Source organism: Megalobrama amblycephala, linkage group LG9 (assembly GCF_018812025.1).
Source record: "Megalobrama amblycephala isolate DHTTF-2021 linkage group LG9, ASM1881202v1, whole genome shotgun sequence".
Classification (NCBI taxonomy): Eukaryota; Metazoa; Chordata; class Actinopteri; order Cypriniformes; family Xenocyprididae; genus Megalobrama; species Megalobrama amblycephala.
Window position 1 is genome coordinate 2,260,418 of NC_063052.1, and position 21,371 is coordinate 2,281,788.

Here is a 21,371-nt window from a genome sequence, read left to right on the forward strand (position 1 = left end):
AAATGCTTCAATAATGGCTTTGGAACCACAAGATTAAGATTCCAAATTAGTCAGAAAGTGTGTTCTCACCTTGTTCAAAATAGTCGTGAACAGTAGTTCTCATTTTTTGTGGCATAACAGAGGTGCCCATGCCATCAGTCATAGTCACGAGAGACTGAAACAGAAAAAAAAGAAGGAACAATCTGTCTGCAGAACGCAGCGCTGGTGAGAATTGATTAGCGATGCCGTTGCAGCTTCGTCAAAGCTGCTGGCGGTTGGCAAACCATCTCAGGCACGCTCCTCTGATTGAATGAGATTAATTTGTAAAGGAGTGAATGATGTTTGTCTTTTACCCATCCCCCGTTATTTTTTTAATTCTATGTGGGGAGAACATATTTGGCAGCAAACATCAGGCGTGGACCGAGGGGAGTGCGTGTGGGTAAAATGATGAAATGCAGCTGAAATGGAAAGTGCGTACACGCGTGCCTCCTCTGGCAGCGCACGGAGGGTGGAGGAAGAATTGAGACATACGACTTTCCACTGTTTTTAGTATTCCATGCTGTTTTCAGTGGAGAGTTGAACTGAAATGTAGAGTCAGTGAGTTGGCTTTCTCCAAAAGGAGAAGCTGTAATAAGTGTGTGAGAGGCCTTGAATGTTGGCAGTTTGATTTATCCTTAGTGCTGTTTATCAGTCATCAGCTGCCGCTGAAGTCTACACTGCACATAATGGAGAACTTAATTACATTTCAAAGCCTTGACGTGAATCAACATTCGGAGGTTGAGTTAGACAACATCTTGCAAGTGCTAAAGAAGGGAACAGGTTTGTTATAAAAAATGTTCCTATTGTATAAGGTTTCACAACTGTTTTGGAAACGCTGTCAGATTTTTATGAAAGATTTAAAAACATTAGGCAACAGTAAAGCCAGTCCTTATCTTTAAGGCCACCTTTCCATATTTCACCTGCTAGCAGTTCAACAAGATTAAATATGGGTGAATACATTTTTTCCAGTTTTGTAGTTTTATTGTTCCAGTACTCAACCCAGTTATCAGCATTTGGATAACTATCAGAAATAGAGGCTCTTGTGTGCTAATCAGACCAAAAATTTGTTTGAAAGGGTTCCAGATCGACTGAATTAGTCATGGCAACAGCAAGGCCCCAAGTGGAGTTTTACCATCACGAGAGCAAATGCGTTAAGAGGAATTTATTGCTCTGGGCAATGTTATCCGAGTCCCAGTGCCAAGTGGGGATTTGCTGAAGAAAAGTTTTTATAATGTATCCATAAAGTCTCAGTTATATGATAGAACGTAAGTGCATTTAAAATCTATTGTTTCCATTTTCTCTCTCTCTCAGGCCCAGACTGCATGCACAGAGGAAGTTTGCTCAGTCTCAACCCAACTCTCCCAGCACCACGCCGGTGAAGATGGCCGACCCCTCTCTGCCCACGCCGCTCACACATATCACATTCCTCTCCAAGCGCAAACCCAAGACAGAAGACTTCCTCACCTTCATATGCCTTCGAGGTATTGCCCCATTTTTCAATGCCCTTCCATCCTTGCCTTACCATCCAGAGTTTTATTATATTATCATTTATTTTTTATCATTTTGGTCTTTAATTTAGTTTTATTTAGTTGTAAAGGTGCATGTTTTTTTTGTTAAATCGTTTCAGGATCATTTTAGTTTTCCTCTCTAGTAACAGCACCACAAAATGTTCTAACTATGATGACGAACAACACTTTATTAGCAATGGCACCATGTATTACAAAATAATACAATCAAAGTTGAAGTTTCAACACGGCACACTGCAGTCCAAGTGGACAATTAAATGTGCTATAAATGTGTCATTGCTGTTACATTTAGCAGTAAATCGTAACTACCATCATTATAGGGCATCCAGCAGCATGGACTGTATCCGCTCAGAGCAACAACTAGTTGATGAATTTGCCAAGATACGGCATGCCAATTTGGAAAATATTTCAGGGGTTATTATTGAGGCTGTTTAGACCCTCAATAACCTGCAGTTCAGATGAACTAAAGAAGACTCTGATGTGTTTTGTGTTGGTTTTGCAATGTTTCACAAAGTGAGCTGAGCCATTATGTTCTGTAACCAATTTGCTTTTCACAGTTAATTATTGTGGTTTTGCCATTGTCAGATTTACCTGCCCTTGAACATCATGTGCGATACAGCAAAAGTCAGAATTCAGGCTTGAGAAATGAAATCAAACCACTTAACACTGATGAAAAATGAAATCTTTTTATTTTTTGTTTTGTATTAGCTTCTTGTTTGATCCTTTTGGGAACTCCAGCTTTTAGTTATGTTATTGCTAGGTTTTGTCTTTGTAATAGTTTTCATTTATGATAATAACCTTTCCTACAGCCTTCGCCCGACACCTCTCACTTATTCCCCTGGTGTACAGGTAAATGATCTGAACCGTAGCACCGGTGTCTGGTGTCATGGCCGAAATGGTATCTGAACTCCAATGCACTTGCTGCACAAACGTTGACTCTCAAAGTTAGGAGGTATCAACACCAACCGATTCATGTTGAATAATGGTGTTATCATCCTGTCATGAAGTGTCATGAACACACATTTTTACAAACACACCCACCTCTGTGAACCAAGCTATGCCTTTCACAGGGGATTATGGGTACCCCCTGCTTTCAAGGTCGGTACACAGTGTTTCTATAGAGTGAAGCTCAAATATTAGTTTTACCACAGAACAGGTAAACCTAAAAGCTTCAGGGTAGCATGGAGCCTCATAACCAATTCATGTTGAATCTGAGAATTTAGATATTTATTTCATTTAAATTAATTTATAAAATTTTTAAAGTTGTCAGCTAATTGGTTTTAAACATTTTACTACACTGCAGTCCATTCTGTGGGTTTCCCCCCCAAATCTGTGCAGAAAATGCAAAACTGCTCTTAGCTCTGTCTGTAGACTTTGGGTGGCCCTTTTTATTTTACATTTAATATTTATTTGACTGTTTAAATTCATTTACTAGTATCAGAACTTAACGATCACGAGAGAAATGTTTCTCTCCCGTTTCATGCATGTCCTGAGATGTGTAAAAGGTAGGAAAAGTGGAAGCAGAATGTTCCGTTTGTACCGCTCAAAAAATTGAGAACGAAGGATTGCTGGACTTTGAATTTATTCTCTGGCTGGAGTTTTTACAACATAATACTTAAACCTTGCGGGAGATGGTTTAGACTGCCTCATTTCACTATAAACTTTCCTTCCTCGCTGGGATTTCAGAATAGCAGCCAGAACTATCCTGTCTCATGTTTTCCGAAAACAAGACCTTCATTAGCCAAAATTTATAGTTATGAACACTCACTGCTTCTGTAAAAGTAGTCTTTTAATCACTTTGACACGTGATTGTGTCAGTGACGGTACCGTGTGAAACGTTAGCTAGTTGTATCGATGCGTTATGCCCCATGTATGCAGTCGGGTCAGCTCAGGTCTTCTCAGACTTGGCCGTAACTTGACTTGGACTGGTGTTTGAGGTCATGGAAAGGCCAAATCCACGCGTTGAGGGTGTTGCGTATCAGCCTCAACTCTCAGTGACTCTCTTGGCAGTTTTTTCCACAGCGGCAATTAGACGATGGGCCGCACTTCAATAACTGTACACCAGCCTCGGTATTATTTATAGATGATACTCCCCTGCTGAGGTCGAGCTGGTGTGTATATTTGTGTGTTTGTGTGTGTGGAGCGTTATGTTGTCCAAATGGCATTACAATACACTGGTGTTATGAAAAGTAGAGTTGCCATAACGGCATGTGTCGTTTTATCCTTCAAAGACTCCCTGACATTCAGTATCTTCCAGAGTTCTCTTTACTTTGGCATGTCTGTTCCAGCCATCAGGAGAGGCGGTCGTAAGCAGACAGTGTTGATCTTTCACAGGGGTGGAGATAGAAGATGGGTAAATACAGATCAATGGATTCTGGGTAAATATAGCCAGGGTCAAATGGGCAGTCCTACAATAGCTCAGTTATGGCTGACTGCCAGTGAAACACTGCTCTTATCTGACATAGAAAAAGTATTTAACCGGACCGCCAGGTGTGACTGCTGAGTAGAGCACAGGCTGTGAATAATGTGACATTGTAATGTGTTTGACGGTCTTCTCAAAAGAAAGGTGTTTTTTTTTGTCTTGAAAAGACGTAATCTTTAGGGTTCTGCCTTTTGAGACAACAACATAATTAGCAGTGTTTTTGTTTTTAAGATGGATTTTTTTTTTTTTTTACATCCGTTTTGCTTTATATGTGTGTTCTGATGCAATGTAAAGTAATGCGTTGCAAACACAATGCTGGAATTACACTCTGACGTAAGCCATTTCTGTTTTCACGCTACATGCCACTTTAAATCCTGATTAGCGTTTCATTGCATGGAGAAAACAGTTCCCCGTGTGTGTGTTTGTGTGAAATCTACCAGTCAAACAATAAGGTTTAAAGCAATAAGTGTAAGTCTTCACTATCTTTAATAGTATAGAAAAAGTTTTAAACATTTTTTGGATGTCTTATGATGGAAGGACATTTCTTGTTCAAGTTCTCATATGCGTATAGAGCTGGGAAGTCCGATTCATTTTTGAGATGATTTTTTTTTTTTTATGTCAATGAACTGTTCAAGTAATCCATTTGCGTTGGCAGTGTAAATAGTAATTATTGTATAGTTTATATTGTAGTATAATAATTTTATTTATATTAAATTCTTTAAAGATTAAAAAGTCATTACAAATAAAACATTTTATTAAAAAGTATTATTAAATTTTGTTCAGAACTTCTGCCATACCCACTCCTCATAATATATACTAGATAAGGAGATATGGGTAAATGAGTAACATACTCTATTGCCCGTGTTACATAACAGGCTGTTGTAACTGTATTTTTATGTGGTTTTGAATGCCCTCATAAGCGTTTAGTTCAATTCCAGTGTCTCTTGGATATCATTGCCTGTCTTAAAGTCCTTATTTATGTCTCTCAGGCCACAGCAGCCGCGTTCAAACCACAGCCACGTGTGCCGGCGTGAAGCTGTTGGACTGGCTTGGCGCTACGAAAGAACAAAGATAGCTGATTTCAATTCAATTAAGTGCGCTGACGTGTGCGGCTTGGCGGTGGGGCAGCAGGCTGATTAAATTCTCCCGGCGACTCCTCAAGCATAGGGCAAACTGGGTTAATGGATTTGCAGACATTCAGGAATGTAAATTAGAGGAGATATAATCCATAATCCCCTCGCATTCTTGTTGCCGCCACAGCCCAGAGACAATGTTTTTAATGTCCTCCTTATTCCACTCACTCACTGCTCTCTAGTGCACTCCATAGTGCCATATGCTGTCACATAGAGGGGATATAGAGCCAGGCAGGGGGCTGCTTACTGTCTAACATCTCTTCACTCAACTGCCATGCACCTCGACCTGCTTGAAAACCTGTTAACCTGACAGGAGCCCTGACAACATTGGGTCAAGATGGGTGGCCCGTACAAATCAAGCTGTAAAAGGATAGATCACCTTAAAATTAGTTCTTTTATAATTTATTCACCCTCAAGCTGTTTCAAACCTGTATGGCTTTTTTTTCTTCTTATGTGAAGTTCACAGAAAGTCAGTTTGACATCAGTGACACCGCATGCCAAATTTTAATAAGCATAATGGGCGAACTTCTAAACTATGGCGAGGGAACCTTTTTCAGTGAATATCAACTTTAAATTTGCACATAAAGCTGTAGTATGACTTAGAATTAGCACACAAATCATTTGAGATACTTTTATGATATTTTAATGATGCTTTTTGACCTTTTAAGAGCTTTTAAGAGCCCCTGGTTATTATACCCTTGTGAAAGAGTACTTATTACAAAAAAAAATGTATGTGTGTGTGTGTGTGTGTGTATGTATGTTTGACATATATATGAACACTTGTTATATATATATATATATATATATATATATATATATATATATATATATATATATATATATATATATATATATATATATATATATATATATATATATATATATATATATATATATATATATATATATATGAACAAACAAGTGTTCATATATATATATATATATATATATATATATATATATATATATATATATATATATATATATATATATATATATATATATATATATATATATATAAAATGTGTGTGTGTGTGTGTGTATGTATGTATATATATATATATATATATATATATATATATATATATATATATATATATATAAAATGTATATATATGAACAAACAAGTGTTCATATATATGTCAGACATATATATGTTTTCAGACACTTGCATGTTAATTGCAATTAAATGAAAATGTATTAGTTTAAATTATTATTAAATGCAATATTTGACACACTTAAGTAGGACTTAAGTACATCTTTATATGTAGTTTCAAAATTACTTCTTCTACTTCTGTTTTTGAGATCTGGTTAAAGTGTACTGCTGAATGAACTGACAAGCATTTATAGTAAAGTAAAATATACTTTAATTTAATTTCTATTAAAGCCTTGTATGTCATGTAATTAAATATATTTGTGACCCTCGTCAACAAAACCAGTCATAAGGGTCCATTTTTTTAAAGATTCATACATCATATGAAAACTGAATAAATAAGCTTTCCATTGATGTATGGTTTGTTAGGATAGGACAATATTTGGCCGAGATACAATTATTTGAAAATCAAAATATTGAGAAAATTGCCTTTAAAGTTGTCCAAATGAAGTCCTTAGCAACACATTTAATTACTTTTTTTTATATATATATATATATATATATATATATATATATATATATATATATATATTCACAGTAGGAAATTTACAAAATATCTAACTGGAACATGATCTTTACTAAATATTCTAATGATTTTTGGCATAAAAGAAAAATCGTTAATTTTGACCCATACAATGTATTTTTGGCTATTGCTACAAATAAACCCGAGCGACTTATGACTGGTTTTGTGGTCCAGGGTCACATTTGTAATTATAAGTTTGTAATAATGAAGTTGCAATTCAATACATTTAAAATATATTAACTAACTATATTAACTTTAAGTATATTATCGAATAACACACAATAGTTACAATTATAATCAAGCACATTATATGTGCTTTAGTTGTTAGCCAACACATCAAAATAATTTCATTAATTTTATTTTATCTGCAAGTACAGTTTTTTTTTATTTTTTTTTATATATATACTTTTCCAAAAGGGTGTGCTTTAGTTGTATGGAATGAAATAGATTGGAAAGTTCTTCAAAGCTCTAACCTTTTATGTACCACAGAAGAAAGGAAGTCATACAGGTTTGTAACGACATGAGGGTGAGCAACTGATGACAGAATTTTCATTTTTGGGTGAACTATTCTTTTAGGAATACTTCCTCACTCCCTCTAACCATGTTTCAGATAAAAACAGTCCGCACGGCAACCAAACATCCAATCAGAGCGAGGACATCTGCTCAGGCAGATTTGATTGGTTCTCCTCAAGCTTCAATTTTAACCTCTTTTGCTTTATAAAATGGTACAAAAGCAGAGCATCCAAAGTAGAACACTTCACTTGTAATTATGTCTGTGCTTGAATTAAAACTGACAATTGTAATGGATGCCTTCATCTTTAATTATGATTTGTGTCAGCCTGTGAATATGAGAGCGCACATAATTGGGGATTGGGGAAGGTCTGTTTTTTATTTTCCTTCTCTCTGGGAGATGACAGATTTAGATTTGGCTCCAGAGAAAGAGGCTGAAGGGAGAAGCCGTGACAGGCGGTGCATGATTGCGATCAAAAATCCGGTTTTTGCACCCCTGACGCCAGTGACCGGGAGCTATAGTTGGGCTACTCCCTACCCAGCATTCCCTGGGGCACTCGCTAAACCTCATGAGCCTGAAACTCGTTTTGGAGGGTGTCTGAACCAGATTACATGACAATAACATCCTTTTTGCAGAGTATCTAAAGCTAGGAAAAAATGGCTGCCTTACCATGTCAGCGGTTTCCCTCCCCCATTCATGACCCCGGCTGACCCTCAAAGTCTGTGGGCTATTGGCCGTTTTGACCTTTTCCTCCAACAGCATGTGAGCGCAAGATAATGATAATGGCAGCCATTTTCTTAATTAGTTGAGCTGACATTAAGTGGCCCTGTTTGTTTTTTGGCACCTTTGTTCAAGCTCTGCTTATGTTTTTAGAAATTATGTTAAAAATGAAGATTATCCTGTCTTATTTGTTTGGCTTGTGCCATATGGAGTAACCATTATAGTGGCTTTGTTTCAAAGCAGGCTGTAGGCCTGTTTTGTACATTAACATATAGAAGTTACATTATAGCCTATATCTATTTGGCAGGAGTTTCTTTCTGTAATTCATGTCACGAAGGACATCATGCATATTATATGACTGATAATCCTTGGAGAATGTGAGATGGTTAGAGCTAATATTTCAAAGTATTGTAATATCTATCCACTCTCCAAACCGCTTTATCCTCTGCAGGGTCACAGGGATGCTGGAGTCTATCCCAGCATCTCGGGCCACAAGCGGGGGACACCCTGGATGAATAGATATTGTAATATTTTACCTCAAAATTTTATCAATTTATCAATATTCAGCCAATCCTATCACTGGCATTAACATGCACAGTATTATATTAATAACCCAAAAACATGTAAGGTCTGAAACCGTGTGTTATTTTAGTATTATTTATATATTATTGTAGTATTTATTAATTATCTTTAATTGGCTTTTAATTATTATATTATCCGTTTTAATTTTAGTTTTTAAGTCCATTTAATAGCATCTCGTTAAGATTTCTACTTCATTCAGTCATTTTATTTGTTCCCCGAACAGTCAGCCTGTCTCAGTTGCTATTATAAATGTTGTCACACGGACCATAACTATTAATGTGGCATGTCAAATGCTACATGTATGCAATGACATCACCACCGCAGACACGCCGGCTGCAGCTTCACGTTAATAGAGAGCTAATAAGAGCACATTTGCAGGGCCGTGGCCGACACACTCATGTTTCATTCATGAGGCTGGCGGAGAACAGCACTAGATAATGATAATTGTTGCCCGGTGTAGTGCGGACGAATCGCAGACGTGCAGTAGTGCAGGTTTTTGCACTGATAGGGCTGGAGGGAGCATCTTTCGCAGCTAATGGGCAACAGGCATTTGACATACATCACTTGCACTGTTTGTATGAGAAATATTGATGTAGATTTGGCTATTACTGGACCTTCTGTGTAATGTGATGTGTGTCCATACTGTAAAAAATTATTTTTCGAAGCTATAAATAAAATGGTAACACTTTAAGGTTCATTAGTTAAACATTAGTTAATGCATAAGCTAACCATGAGCAATACATTACTGTATTTACTGATCTTCGTTAACGTTAGTTAATGAAAATACAGTTATTCATTGTTTGTTCATGTTAGTTCACAGTGCATTAACTAATGTTAACAAGATTTTAATAATGTATTAGTAAACAAAGATTAAGAAATGCTGAATAAGTACAGTTCATTATTAGTTCGTTAACTAACGTAGTTAACTAATTAACCTTATTGTGAAGTGTTACCAATAAAACATAGATTATTACAGTTTTAAAATACTACTTCAGTCTTTCTGCTTAAGTTTTGTTTAGTTCAGTGTGTTAATTGCTGTTTCTTTGTAATTGTTTGAGGAAAAAAAAACGTTCTAAATATTTTACTATTGTTAAGATGTTAATAACGATATTATAATAAAAATAAAAATAAATCAATTATGAATGTCTCTGTTTTGTTTTTGTTTTGTGTTGTGTTTTGTGGTTTCGTTTTTGTTTTGTTTCATTTTGTTTTTTTGTTTTGTTTCATTTTGTTTTTTCATTTTGTTTTGTTTTATTTAGTTTCGTTTCAGTTAATTTTGTTCCGAAGGTTTCATGTCTTTCCTTGGTATTGTATACCGGGTGTATTGCACTTATTTTTTTTTTTTTTTTTTTTTTCAAGCTTTGCATGATCCAGGAGCAGTAGTGTATTATGGGGCTCTTCACATGGGGCTGCACATGGTGTTATTTAAAGCATAGTTTCTCTTAAAGAGAAACGTCAGTCAGACACAGTCACTTGTGGCAGCAAATCTCTACTCAGCACACACAGAAACAGAGGAGTGTAATGTACTCAGGCTTCTGAGGAGCGATCCTACGGCTGCAACAGTCTCTAATCTCATCCAGAGCAGCAGCTGATTTTGAGAGGATTACAGTTGCAATAGAAACTGAGATTACAGAGCTGTGCTGGTTTATCCCATTTTCTTCGGCCACTTCTCAGTAAATGTGCTGGGCCTGTGGCTTCCTTTAACACTTTCTCTCTCTTTCCCGCCTCTCAGGCTCACCGGCATTACCCAGTAACATGGCCTACTTCGGCAGCTCTCAGGATGAGGAGGATCTGGATGATGAAGATGAAATTGAGGAAGAGAAACCACCCAGTGTGGCATCCACATCATGTCAGTCTACACCCAAGAAGGGCAAACCTCCTGGCAAGATCAACGGATTCGGTAAGAACAGAGGGTGAAAAACAATTGCTGCAAAATAGAGATAGTTTGTCTGTCTAGTTTACTGTGTAACTGTTTTTATAATTATAATTAAAGGTGCTCTATGTAAGTTTTTGACTGTACTAAAGCATAAAAATACCATAATATGTTTGCAGATATTTATTAAACATGCTCAGTTCACATATTCGTTTCTCTGAAAACCATTGCTACAGCCAGTTATTTTACTTTGAAATTTGCGTTCTGTGTCAGAATTTCTGTTCCGGTATGTGCAAGACCGCACGTTGCCAATTTACCCAATAGTATTTTGCCACCCCGGGTTTCCCGTTGGCGGAAAACACATGCAGCGAATTGCAGCCATGGAAGCCAGCGAACAAACTGGGTCAGAGATTGCAGATTCTACCCGACCTAAAAAGCCTCAGCATCCATCTGAAAAACTCGATGAACGGGGGCATATTAAAACGCGATATCAACTCATCATAAATCAATAAATCAACTAATTATCTTACAGTGTGTAAGTGTCCTCGCCTTCCAATGTCAATTGATCTCGCTCCTGTTGCGTGTCTTCAAACTGGCAACCTGCGAGAGCGTCGAGTCTGAGGAGGAGGGGGTGGGGCAAACAAAATTTAGAATTTGGACTGCAGTACTCATTTCAACCACTAGCTGTCATTCTTACATAGAGCACCTTTAACAATTACATATTTAATTGGTGTGAAAAAGTATGCTATATCATAAAAATTGCATTTAATAGTCTCATTAATATGATCCTAATTTAGCATATTAGCTTGTTTATATATTTAAAATTAGCATATTAGAATGATCTCTGAAGGATCATATGACCCTGAAGACTGGAGTAATGATGCTGAAAATTCAGCTTTGCCATCACTGAAATAAATTACATTTAAAGTATATACATTTAAACGTTTTTACTGTATTTTTGATCAAATAAATGCAACCTTACTGACCCCAAACTTTTGAACGGTAGTGTACATGCCTTGTGCAAGCTGTACGTGTTAAGTGGGAGAGAGAGGGAGAGGAGAATTGCTGCTTCCTGTGTGAAGATGGGAATCTTATGTTGGAGTGGGACATGACGTTTCCATCTTTCCACTCCAATTATCACTTTAGTAGGAAAGGCGGTAACAAGGTGTTTATGCATTCAGCTCACAGCTGTGCCGAGTAACGCCGGGCAACACGTCGCTGTACGCTACGCACACTCACACACCCTCAACAAATGAATGAAAATGAATGACAGTCCTATAAGACAGTTTGAGCACTTTATTCAGTAGATGCTGTGCGAGTTTAAACAGGGGCAGCAAGGTATTAGGGGAACATGTATGTTAATGAAACATCATGTTAACAAACAAAAATAATCTGTCAGTAGATAATTGAAAGCCAAAATGCTCGTTTAATGTGTCTTTAACAGCAATCAGAGGATCAAGCTGCCATCTATATAGTATACATTAGCTGTATTAGCTGTAAGTTTTTATTTTAATTTTTTTCTCTGAAACCTGCTGGCATATATAATCTGAAGAGCCCCTTCAAGATTTGATGATCGCAGAATTTCATGCAAAATCAACCAAACTGTGTATTATTTGCAGCAGCTTGCATTTTCATCTTATTTCCGCAAATTGTTCGCAAAACAATGTTCTCCTCAGAGGGATAAAAACAATATTAGCTCATGAAAATCCCTAATTCAGAGTCCAAACAAATGAATCAATATGTGTTCAACTGTATTGCAGTGATTTCCATTGTAAAGTGAACAGGGTTGGACCATATGGAGCACTGGAACACCTGGTTATATATAAGTGTTTTAAAAGGGAAAAAATGTCTCATATGAGGCCCACTTGAGCAGCGGCGAGAGTAATATTTAATATTTCCAAGTGATCTCTCCAAATCATTCATTCACAACCTTCACTTGTCTAATGTCTTTTCAACATTTTCACTTCCAAACCGAGAAAGATACGGCTTTGTCAGCGATCTAAATACTTGTTTGTATATTTATGTGTTAAGCACATGGGACGAAATTAAGTCGTTTTAATGATGATATTAAACTACTATATATAAAATACTGAAAATAATGTATATTATTTTTCATAATGCTTGATTTCACTATTAGATTTAATACATTATTTTACTGGATATGCATTTTTTTAATATTTTTGAGTGAATGCTGTCACTGATAATACTCTTATATATTGTAATTTTAGAACAACAGACATTGATATAATTGCTAAATTGTAAAAATGAAATAATAATAATAAAACGTACAGTATATATGCGTCACTGATAATATACTGTACAGATTCAGTGACAGTGTGCAAGCTATTGCATCTATTCTTATTGTGTATATTCTTGTTCATGCATAATTTAGCTCAGTTTTATTCCTCTCAAATTGATCTTGATTGCTCCAGATTGGCCCAGATTCAGGAATTTGCTCCTTGTTCTTTACAGTCTTAAAGTTTTGTGTGTGTAGAGCATACTGAATGTCCCAGGTTCAGGAAAGCCCCTGTCCCATTCTCTCTTGTTCTCTCTCGTGCTGTCTGTCCTCAGCTTATCCGGTGACTGGAGGCAGCCCGTTGTCTGAGCTGGCCCATGTCAGATGTGACACTTTAATATGGAGCACAGGCAAAGCTCCAGTCTCTCTCTCTGTGTGTGTCTCTCAGAGCGAGAGAAACCACAGTGCTCGGCTTTCATTCGCTGAACCTCAGTTACCCAGAGGCGTGTTTACATTTCTAAATTAAACACCTTTTATTGAGTTCAGCTGTCGGTAGCAGTTCCAAGTGCAAGCCTTACAGCGCGAAAGCCCGTCCGTTTCCCCTTTGCTGACACGCTCTGCTGCCTGTTGATATTTAAACACTGTAAAATTAAAGTGAGCAGTCATAAATACAGAGAGCAGTTTGAATATGTGTTAATTAGAGCAGTCCAGAGGGCCTGATAACAGACACACTACCCTGTCCAAAAATGCCGAAAATGGTTATTTACGGCATTATCTGTAGAAAAAAAAAGTACATTTACAAATGCATATTCAAAACAAATTTACTGATGAGAGGGAAGGATGTTTTGTTTTGTGTTTTTTAATTTTTTGTTTTGATTTGTTTTTGGTTGTTTTTTATTTTTGTTTCTTTTTGGTTTTGATTTACTTTTGTTTTGCTGCTTTGTGGGTTTTGTTTAGTTTTTTTTACTTTTTGTTTTGTTTTGTTTTTTCTTTGTTTTTTTATACTACTGTATATGATAGATGTAGATTTGCAGTTTGTAAACTTCCTCAGGACAAAAGTGCTGATGGTAGTTTTCGTCTGTTTCGTTTCTTGCGGTGGAATGTATTTCTCCTAATAGTTGTTACTTTTGACATGTTCTGTCACTCACATGTCTGTCAGAGCTCTTTCTTTCTCTGTAATGGTTTTGTTTCTGTCACAGCTATAGGCTGCCTTTGCATCTTTTGGTGTTTAGCTATATTCACAATTGAATACTAGTGTATACTGTATACTACTATTTTTTTACTTTTTAAAATGTTAAGTGAAACAACAGGGAATTATTCCACCCATGATAAATGTTTTCTGCTACTTTATTTATGACTTTATCAAAGTGACAAATAGTTGTTTAGCCTTATTAATCTCATATTTTGGCCATCCATCTGGTTCTAACCAGAAATAGAAGTATATGTTTGAGAATATGTTATTTTGTTTGAGTTTTACCATGGTCAAATGAACAAAAACTCATAAAACATCTCATTATATACATTTAGAGTAGCAAAGACTTTAGATATACAAAGACGGTCCACTCGTATTACTATGAATAAGAAAAAGCGCAATGCGCATTGACTGTTCCAGCCTGAAAAATTGAGGTTTTTTTCATGATTTCAGCATTTAGAAACAAAACTTATGAGACCGTTGTTGTCAGATTTCATTGGTGATTTCAAAATATGAAATTTAATCATAAGTTTGGTGAACAGCTTTGGAGAACTTGATGTTTTCCCATTCAAAGAGATAGGAGCTGCATTTGCATGACTGAAATAGCTGCCCAAGAGGCATTCCAAAGATGGCCACCACGTGAAATTACTTGCCTGAAAGGGACTTTGCTAGTAGCTAATGACAACTTTGCCTAAAGGCTATGCCTGTTCACATACTTCTAAATATGAAAATGCACTAGCAATGGTAAAAGTACATGCGGTACACATTGTGTGAAGTAAGGCAAAACTGTAAAAATTGTTTTGTCAAAACTCTCTTGCATATCTCAATGTGTATACCAAAACACACTGCTTTCACATTAAAAAAAAATACACTGCAGTAGTATGCCTAATGTTTTCAGTGCATGATCTAAAACATTCACTGCATGCGAAGTCGGTTGCATGAAAAGTGGGACTGAGAAGGCAATGCAATACAATATTTTGATGTATAATCTCTGCAATTTATAAAGAATATTTGGTTACACTTTTTTTTTAAGGTGTCCTTGTTACAGTGTAACTGTATATTTAAGTACTGAGTAATATTAATTAACGTATTTACTATATGGTTTGGTTTAGGGATAATTGCATATAATTATGCATAATTTATAGTTATTACTATAGTAACTACATTTAACATATGTAAAAAAGACACTGTAAAATAGGGTTATTGAATTTGTTTTGTGTATTTTAATAACCCTTTTATTTCTTTTCCCCAGTGTTAAATGGCCTTAAGGTACACAAGGACAAAGAGCTCAATACCAGATCAAGAGGCAGAGAGTCGACTGTGGGGAGAGATTGTAGCGAGAGGTGTGATGCGTCTGGTGACATCTCCCACAAGCACACGGCGGCCACCGCCAAGAGCCACAACACCAATGGCCACAACTACAGAAGAGCTGCAGAGGAACTCCGCAAGCAGGTACCACCCTACTTGTCCATCCCAGTGTCAGTAAGAGCAAGCGATTATCCATGTAAGTTGCTTTGCACGCTGACAATCTGCTAGTCAGTAGGGGGAACATCGATCCTGATGTGGCCCTCAGACAATCAGACCACCACCATCTCCGGCATTAACGAGCTTGTCGTCTTCGAGGGCCACAAAACTGATTAAGTGAACAATGAACCTCAGAGAGCAGGGACAGACAGATCACCTCAACTCATCAGCCTCTCAGTTTCTCTCTTTCTTTGTCTCTTTTTTTATGCCACTGACACTGTAATCTAGAGGATTTCAATGTGGGGTGAACTTATATATACTGTATATTTGGCTCTATATAATGTAAGTCAGTGGTTTTTTGTTTGTTTGTTTTTTGCGAAAAGACTTACAAGCTGAAGTGTAGGGCTAGCTTTGGAACTGTTTTAGTCATTGTGATGAATCAGCATTTAGCAGTGGCACCTGTAAGTGGCGGTTTAACAGTTTAACCGCAATGACTGACACAATGTTAAACCCTTGAGTCGGATAAAGCCTGTTATTATGGTGACATGCACATAAACACATTACCACTCATCTGCTGTACTTAAAACAATAAACAGCACTGATAGATGCGGCATAGTCCGCAATACTGTGAGATTCTATTAGACAGCTGTTGACCTCTCTCTTTCTCTCTTTAAAAGCCAATTTTCTGAAGAGTGTTCAGGTGTTGAAGAGCTATGGCCTGTGCATGACATATTTGCACATGAGCTAAATGTTTATCATGCTGGCTTCTGTGTTTGTGTTGAGCTACTGTCCATTTTAGCAATTAAAAAACACTTTTTGTAACACTGAGACAGTCTTACGTGATACACTGTTTTAAAGTAAGTATTTATAAAAACACTTCCATCCTCTATGGTAATATATATAGTCTTTGTAAAGTACATCATTGGTGTGCAGGAACTAATTTTGTGAAGAGAAAGGCTAGTGGAATATGGGTTTTTTTAATATTTCATCATTGTGCGATTTGGATTTTATTCATTTTATTTATATTTTATTTATTTATCATGAGTGTTTGTCATTATGCAGATTTGCATGATATGGGAATAAGACCGTTTTCATGCTGCTCACAGCAGGTGCGGGATCAGATTCAGCACAGCAGCATTATTATTGAACTGATTTGCCTTTGTTTGTGTGTGTGTGTGTTGTTATCCCGAGTTACAGCTAACCCCCTACCCCCATGTTATTGAATGCATGTAAATATACATTTACACTAAATTTACAATACAAAGGAAATAGTCAAATAGACCAAGTAACACATTATCATATAGACAATAAATCATTGACCTAATAATATCCTAATTAATTTTACAGTATATTAAAGGGTTAGTTAGTTCACCCAAAAATGAAATCTCTGTCATTAAATACTCACCCTCATGTCGTCCCAAACCCGTAAGACCTTCGTTCATCTTCGGAACACAAATTAAGATATTTTTGATGAAATCCGAGGGTTTCTCAACCACACATAGGCAGCATCATCATTGTACCTTTTGAGGTCCTGAAAGGCATTAAAGACATTGTTGAAATAGTTCATGTGACTACAGTGGTTCAACCTTAATGTTATGAAGCGATGAGAATACTTTTTGTGTGCAAAAACAAAACAAAAATAACAACTTAACAATTTGAACTGTTGTCATACACAGTTGACGCAGTGCAGCGCGTCCGTGTTCTACGTTAGAACGTCGAATCATTATTGGCCGGCTCCTACATCAGCATCGCACGCATGCATCATGCTGCTCACATGTACAGCGTCGGCCAATACTGAGCTGGCATTTGGACATAAACATGGAAACGTTAAATAAATTGTTAAATAAAGTAATTTCTTTGTTTTTACGCACAAAAGTATTCTCGTTGTTTCGTAACATTAAGGTTGAACCACTGTAGTCACATGGACTATTTTAACGATGTCTTTACTACCTTTCTGGACCTCAAAAGGTGCAATGACGTTGCTGCCTATGTGTGGTTCAGAAACCCTCAGATTTCATTAAAAATATCTTAATTTGTGTTCTGAAAATGAACAAAGGTCTTACGGGTTTGGAACAACATGAGGGTGAGTAATTGACAGAAATTTTTTTGGGTGAACTAACCCTTTTAATATTTTTGTTGATAAATGATTACTAAAGGTCTTCTCAATTTTATTGTATTATATTTTATTATTTGTTTACTCCATCTTTGTTATTTGTGTTATTTGAATTGAGGGAGAGCCTTCCCAACAGACATATATGTACTCGGTGTGTAGGGGGGAGGGGGGCTGGTGGAGGGCTGCAGATGTTCTCAGTTAATTCTTCTGCTATGCTGCAGCTGGCCTATAGCAACACATGATGTCATCTCCTCCCTCACGCTCACGTGCGACCAAGATCCACTTCAGAGAGCTGGCCTGGCCTCTGTCTGTGTGTGTTCTCTTGTTTTTGTTTCTGGCTGTTAAGCAGGTTTAATAGCACGTCTCTGGCCAGCCGGCCTTTAACTACTCCGTCCTTCCTTCCATTCTCTTTCCTTGCTTTCTTTCATGTTTCCTCCAGCCTGCTCTCTGTTTCCCCTGGTTTCAAGGGGTTGCCCACTGGGGACAGTCCAGTGACCTGTGTTCTCTCGCCTACACGGTTTCTCTCTCACTACCTCTCTCTCTCTCTTCCACCTTTTCAGGCAGTCTAAATAATAGCAGGCAGTGTGCGGCAGGGCTCATTTGCACCCTCCAGCAGTGTTCTGGGATCAGTGAGCTCTCTAGTGGTCATGGCGCACGTTACACCGAGCCAGACGTGGAATTTCTGCTGTGCAGTCGGCGCACAAGCTGTACTCAGCATCCAGCACACTCAAGACATTATGCTGAGTGGGATTATCATTACAATCACATTCTGCGCTCTCAGAGCCTTGCAGATGGGGTGGGGCGTGCTGTAGACCACTGACGCGTTATTTCAAAAGGGGGCGGGTGTGATGACGGGGGCTACATAGACATGGCCGCAGCTGACATCATGCTACATTTGCTTACTCTACCTGCAGAGAGCATCCATCATGCCTGCCTCTGGGGCTGGAGTCTGTCGCTTTCTTTTATATTCTCCCCCTTTCCCTCCTGCTGCTTTTTTTTCCACCGCCGACAAGGGGAAGCGATTGATGAAGGAGGTCACATTTCAGTCCCCCTTATCTTTTAATAGCCTCTCTTTGTTGTTTGGCTGCACCTGATAGGAATACAATACAGCCGATGTCTTACTTCAAAGACACTCAGCAATCTCCTCGTCTGTCCGACAGTGAACCTCTGGCCCAGAGATCACCGCAGTCTGGACACTGTTCCCACAACACAGCCTCTCATTAAGAGCGTTCAGAGATTTTAAAGAGAGAAATATAGTGGGAGGGTTGTAAGAGGGTGTGGCACAACATCTAAAGACCTATTCACAGAGTGTGAATTTATCACAACAGGCCTCAAAACAAAAATCAAAAATCCCCTTCAGATCAGGTGTGAAAATTCACATTGTGACAAAAGCAACTTTTTTTTCTTTGTGTAGGTCTTGGTTTTCTTTTGTTCAGTGAATAACTGACCAGTAAGATAAAGGCATAAGCGGCATTCCAGTACAAAATTAGCCAATTGTCATATAAATGCATATAAAAATGTAATTAAATGTCAGTAAATTTACTAGGAACTGAATCATCTGCAGTACGTAGTTTGAATTTAATTGAAAGAAGAGATAACAAAATGTTATTTATAACAAGCCATCTGCTAAAGAGAACTTTTTCTTCAGTTGATAAGTTGGTTTTGGACCCAGCATGGGGCTATTGACATTGATTGCCATGCATAAACTATTCATCACAAACATTGTGCAAAGAAACTTTGTGTACCTGACTGCATCATTCATGTGCTATGCTTTTCAAAACACTGTTTTGATTAAAGGCTTGTCCAGAACTTGTCGAGCCAAAAGTCAGGACTCGTCCTTCCCATCCAATGAGATTACTCTAATGTCAAGAAGCACATCGTGTTTATTTCACCTGGAGTTTTAGCCCACTAAAACCCTCCGGCTGCATCTTCTTTTCATGCCTCTGTGAGAACACACACATAGCAAATCAAACCCTTTTTGCCTTGCCAGGAAAAATAGAGCCAAAGAAAACAATGTGAAGAGAGAAGTCGTGGCTGACTATGTTTGTAGCCTGGCATAGTCTAATTCCCATGGTGGCTGTTAAACAATGAGAGGCCGGGCGTAACCCAAGCTGCATCTGCTCTGCTGTGAAGTTTATTGGGGGCCTCAGATCAGCTAAAAGCACGGATCCTTTTATTTGGGCATTAAAGCCAAATTTGAAGAACTTTAGTGTACTGTGCTGTATAAAGCCAACTATGAATTGGTGTTTGAATGGGATTTTATGATTAAACTACTTCTAAGGATTTTTTGTGCAGCTGTTGGCACTAAATAAAACATTCCTTTCTTTTTTCCTCCCTCTATCTAGTACACTTCCCCTCCCTCTATTTCCCCCCCACTGTTTTCTCTGGTTTTGGGTTTTTGGAGCTCTGTTGTGGTCTGTATTGTGTGAGCAGAGACATGCCTGTCTTAGTATGCAAAAAGACATTAGGAGCTTATTCTGTGTAGTCAGAATTGAGGGGACGGTTTGAGAATTCTCAGTTCCCTAGTAAGTTGCATCGATCCACTTTAGGTAACATGATGATAACAGTCTTCTTCCTCTGTTCACCTCAGGTCTCAAAAGTAAATGGACTCACACGGGCATCATCAGTCGGCGCGCACAAGGCCGGTGCCAAAAAGCAGAAAGACTTCCGTCTGCCGTCCAAAACTGTGAAGTACACAGCCACCGTGACCAAGGGCCACGTCACCTACACCAAAGCAAAACGAGAACTGGTTAAGAAAGCCAAACTCAACCACAGCAAGCATGCTGTTTCTACTGGCCTCCGTGCTTACAGTAACAACCACCACCATCATTCTCATCATCCAACCAGCAACGGCCATGGCCGGCCTCAGCTATCTCACTCAGGAAAAGCCCAAAGTATCAATGCAAAAACCCGCAAACAGGTGCTATTATCGAATGGGGTGCATAAGATGACTAACGGTGGCCGGCTTAACGGCAGGCTTAATGGACGCCACAGTGCCAGGGAAGAGGAGGTAGATGGCCGACAAGTGCGGCAGGGACTGCGGAACTCTAAACGCAGAAGTGATGCCATTACGATCCTTGGAGCTGGAACTGAGAGTGATGAGACCAAAACTAAACTGCATGTTAATGAGGTTAAGAAAGCTAAACTGCAGACTAGCCCACTGGAAACTCGCAGCAAGAAGGCCCTGAATCAGTTCAAGCCCCCCAACACCATCACTATTGCACATAGTATCACTGAAATGGCTGCCTCCCCTACTCAGAAAACGGGTCCTGCCCCTCCTCCATCTCCCCCTGCTGCTCCAGCCTCCCCAGGCATGCCCCAGAACCCCGCAACCCCTGAGCCAGCACGTCAGCGGCCCAAGCGTGCCTCTGCTGGCAAACTGATGTTCATCAGACAAGCACAGCAGAGGGCCCAAACTAACCCTGCCCTCAATCGGACCACATCCACTACCTCAGCCAACAAGTCCTTCAAACCAGCAGAGCCCACACACACACCTCCACCACGGCCGGACAGAGACAGGGAGCGTGAAAGGAGCAAGGCAGGGTGGGCGACCCTGGGGGAAGTGCCCATTTTCAAGCCCAGCTCCAGGGAGTTCCAGGACCCTTTGGTGTACCTCGACTCTGTACGGGAACGGGCCGAGTCGTGTGGACTGTGCAGAGTGCTGCCACCTCCTGACTGGAGGCCAGAGTGCAAACTCAACGACGAGATGCGTTTTGTGACACAGGTTCAGCGCATCCACAAGCTGGGTCGGCGCTGGGGCCCCAATGTTCAGAAACTGGCCTGCATTAAGAAGCACCTCAAATCTCAGGGCATCTCAATGGACGAGCCGCCTCTTATAGGTGAGTTCCTTTAAAACCTTTTGATTACAGCTGCTTTTGCTGGTATAAGCCAATATTTTCTCAAAT

The 21,371-nt window shown here is 38.6% G+C and overlaps 1 protein-coding gene across 1 annotated transcript in view; it reads left to right on the top strand.

The window, feature by feature from the left end:
* Positions 1-21,371, top strand: part of jarid2b (jumonji, AT rich interactive domain 2b) — a 112,881-nt gene that overhangs the window by 82,106 nt on the left and 9,404 nt on the right. Inside the window, exons 5-8 of the mRNA XM_048201142.1 lie at positions 1,330-1,499; positions 10,321-10,488; positions 15,142-15,341; positions 20,057-21,305. Of these exons, the coding sequence (XP_048057099.1) occupies positions 1,330-1,499; positions 10,321-10,488; positions 15,142-15,341; positions 20,057-21,305 (1,787 nt within the window). The remainder of the gene's footprint in view (positions 1-1,329; positions 1,500-10,320; positions 10,489-15,141; positions 15,342-20,056; positions 21,306-21,371) is intronic.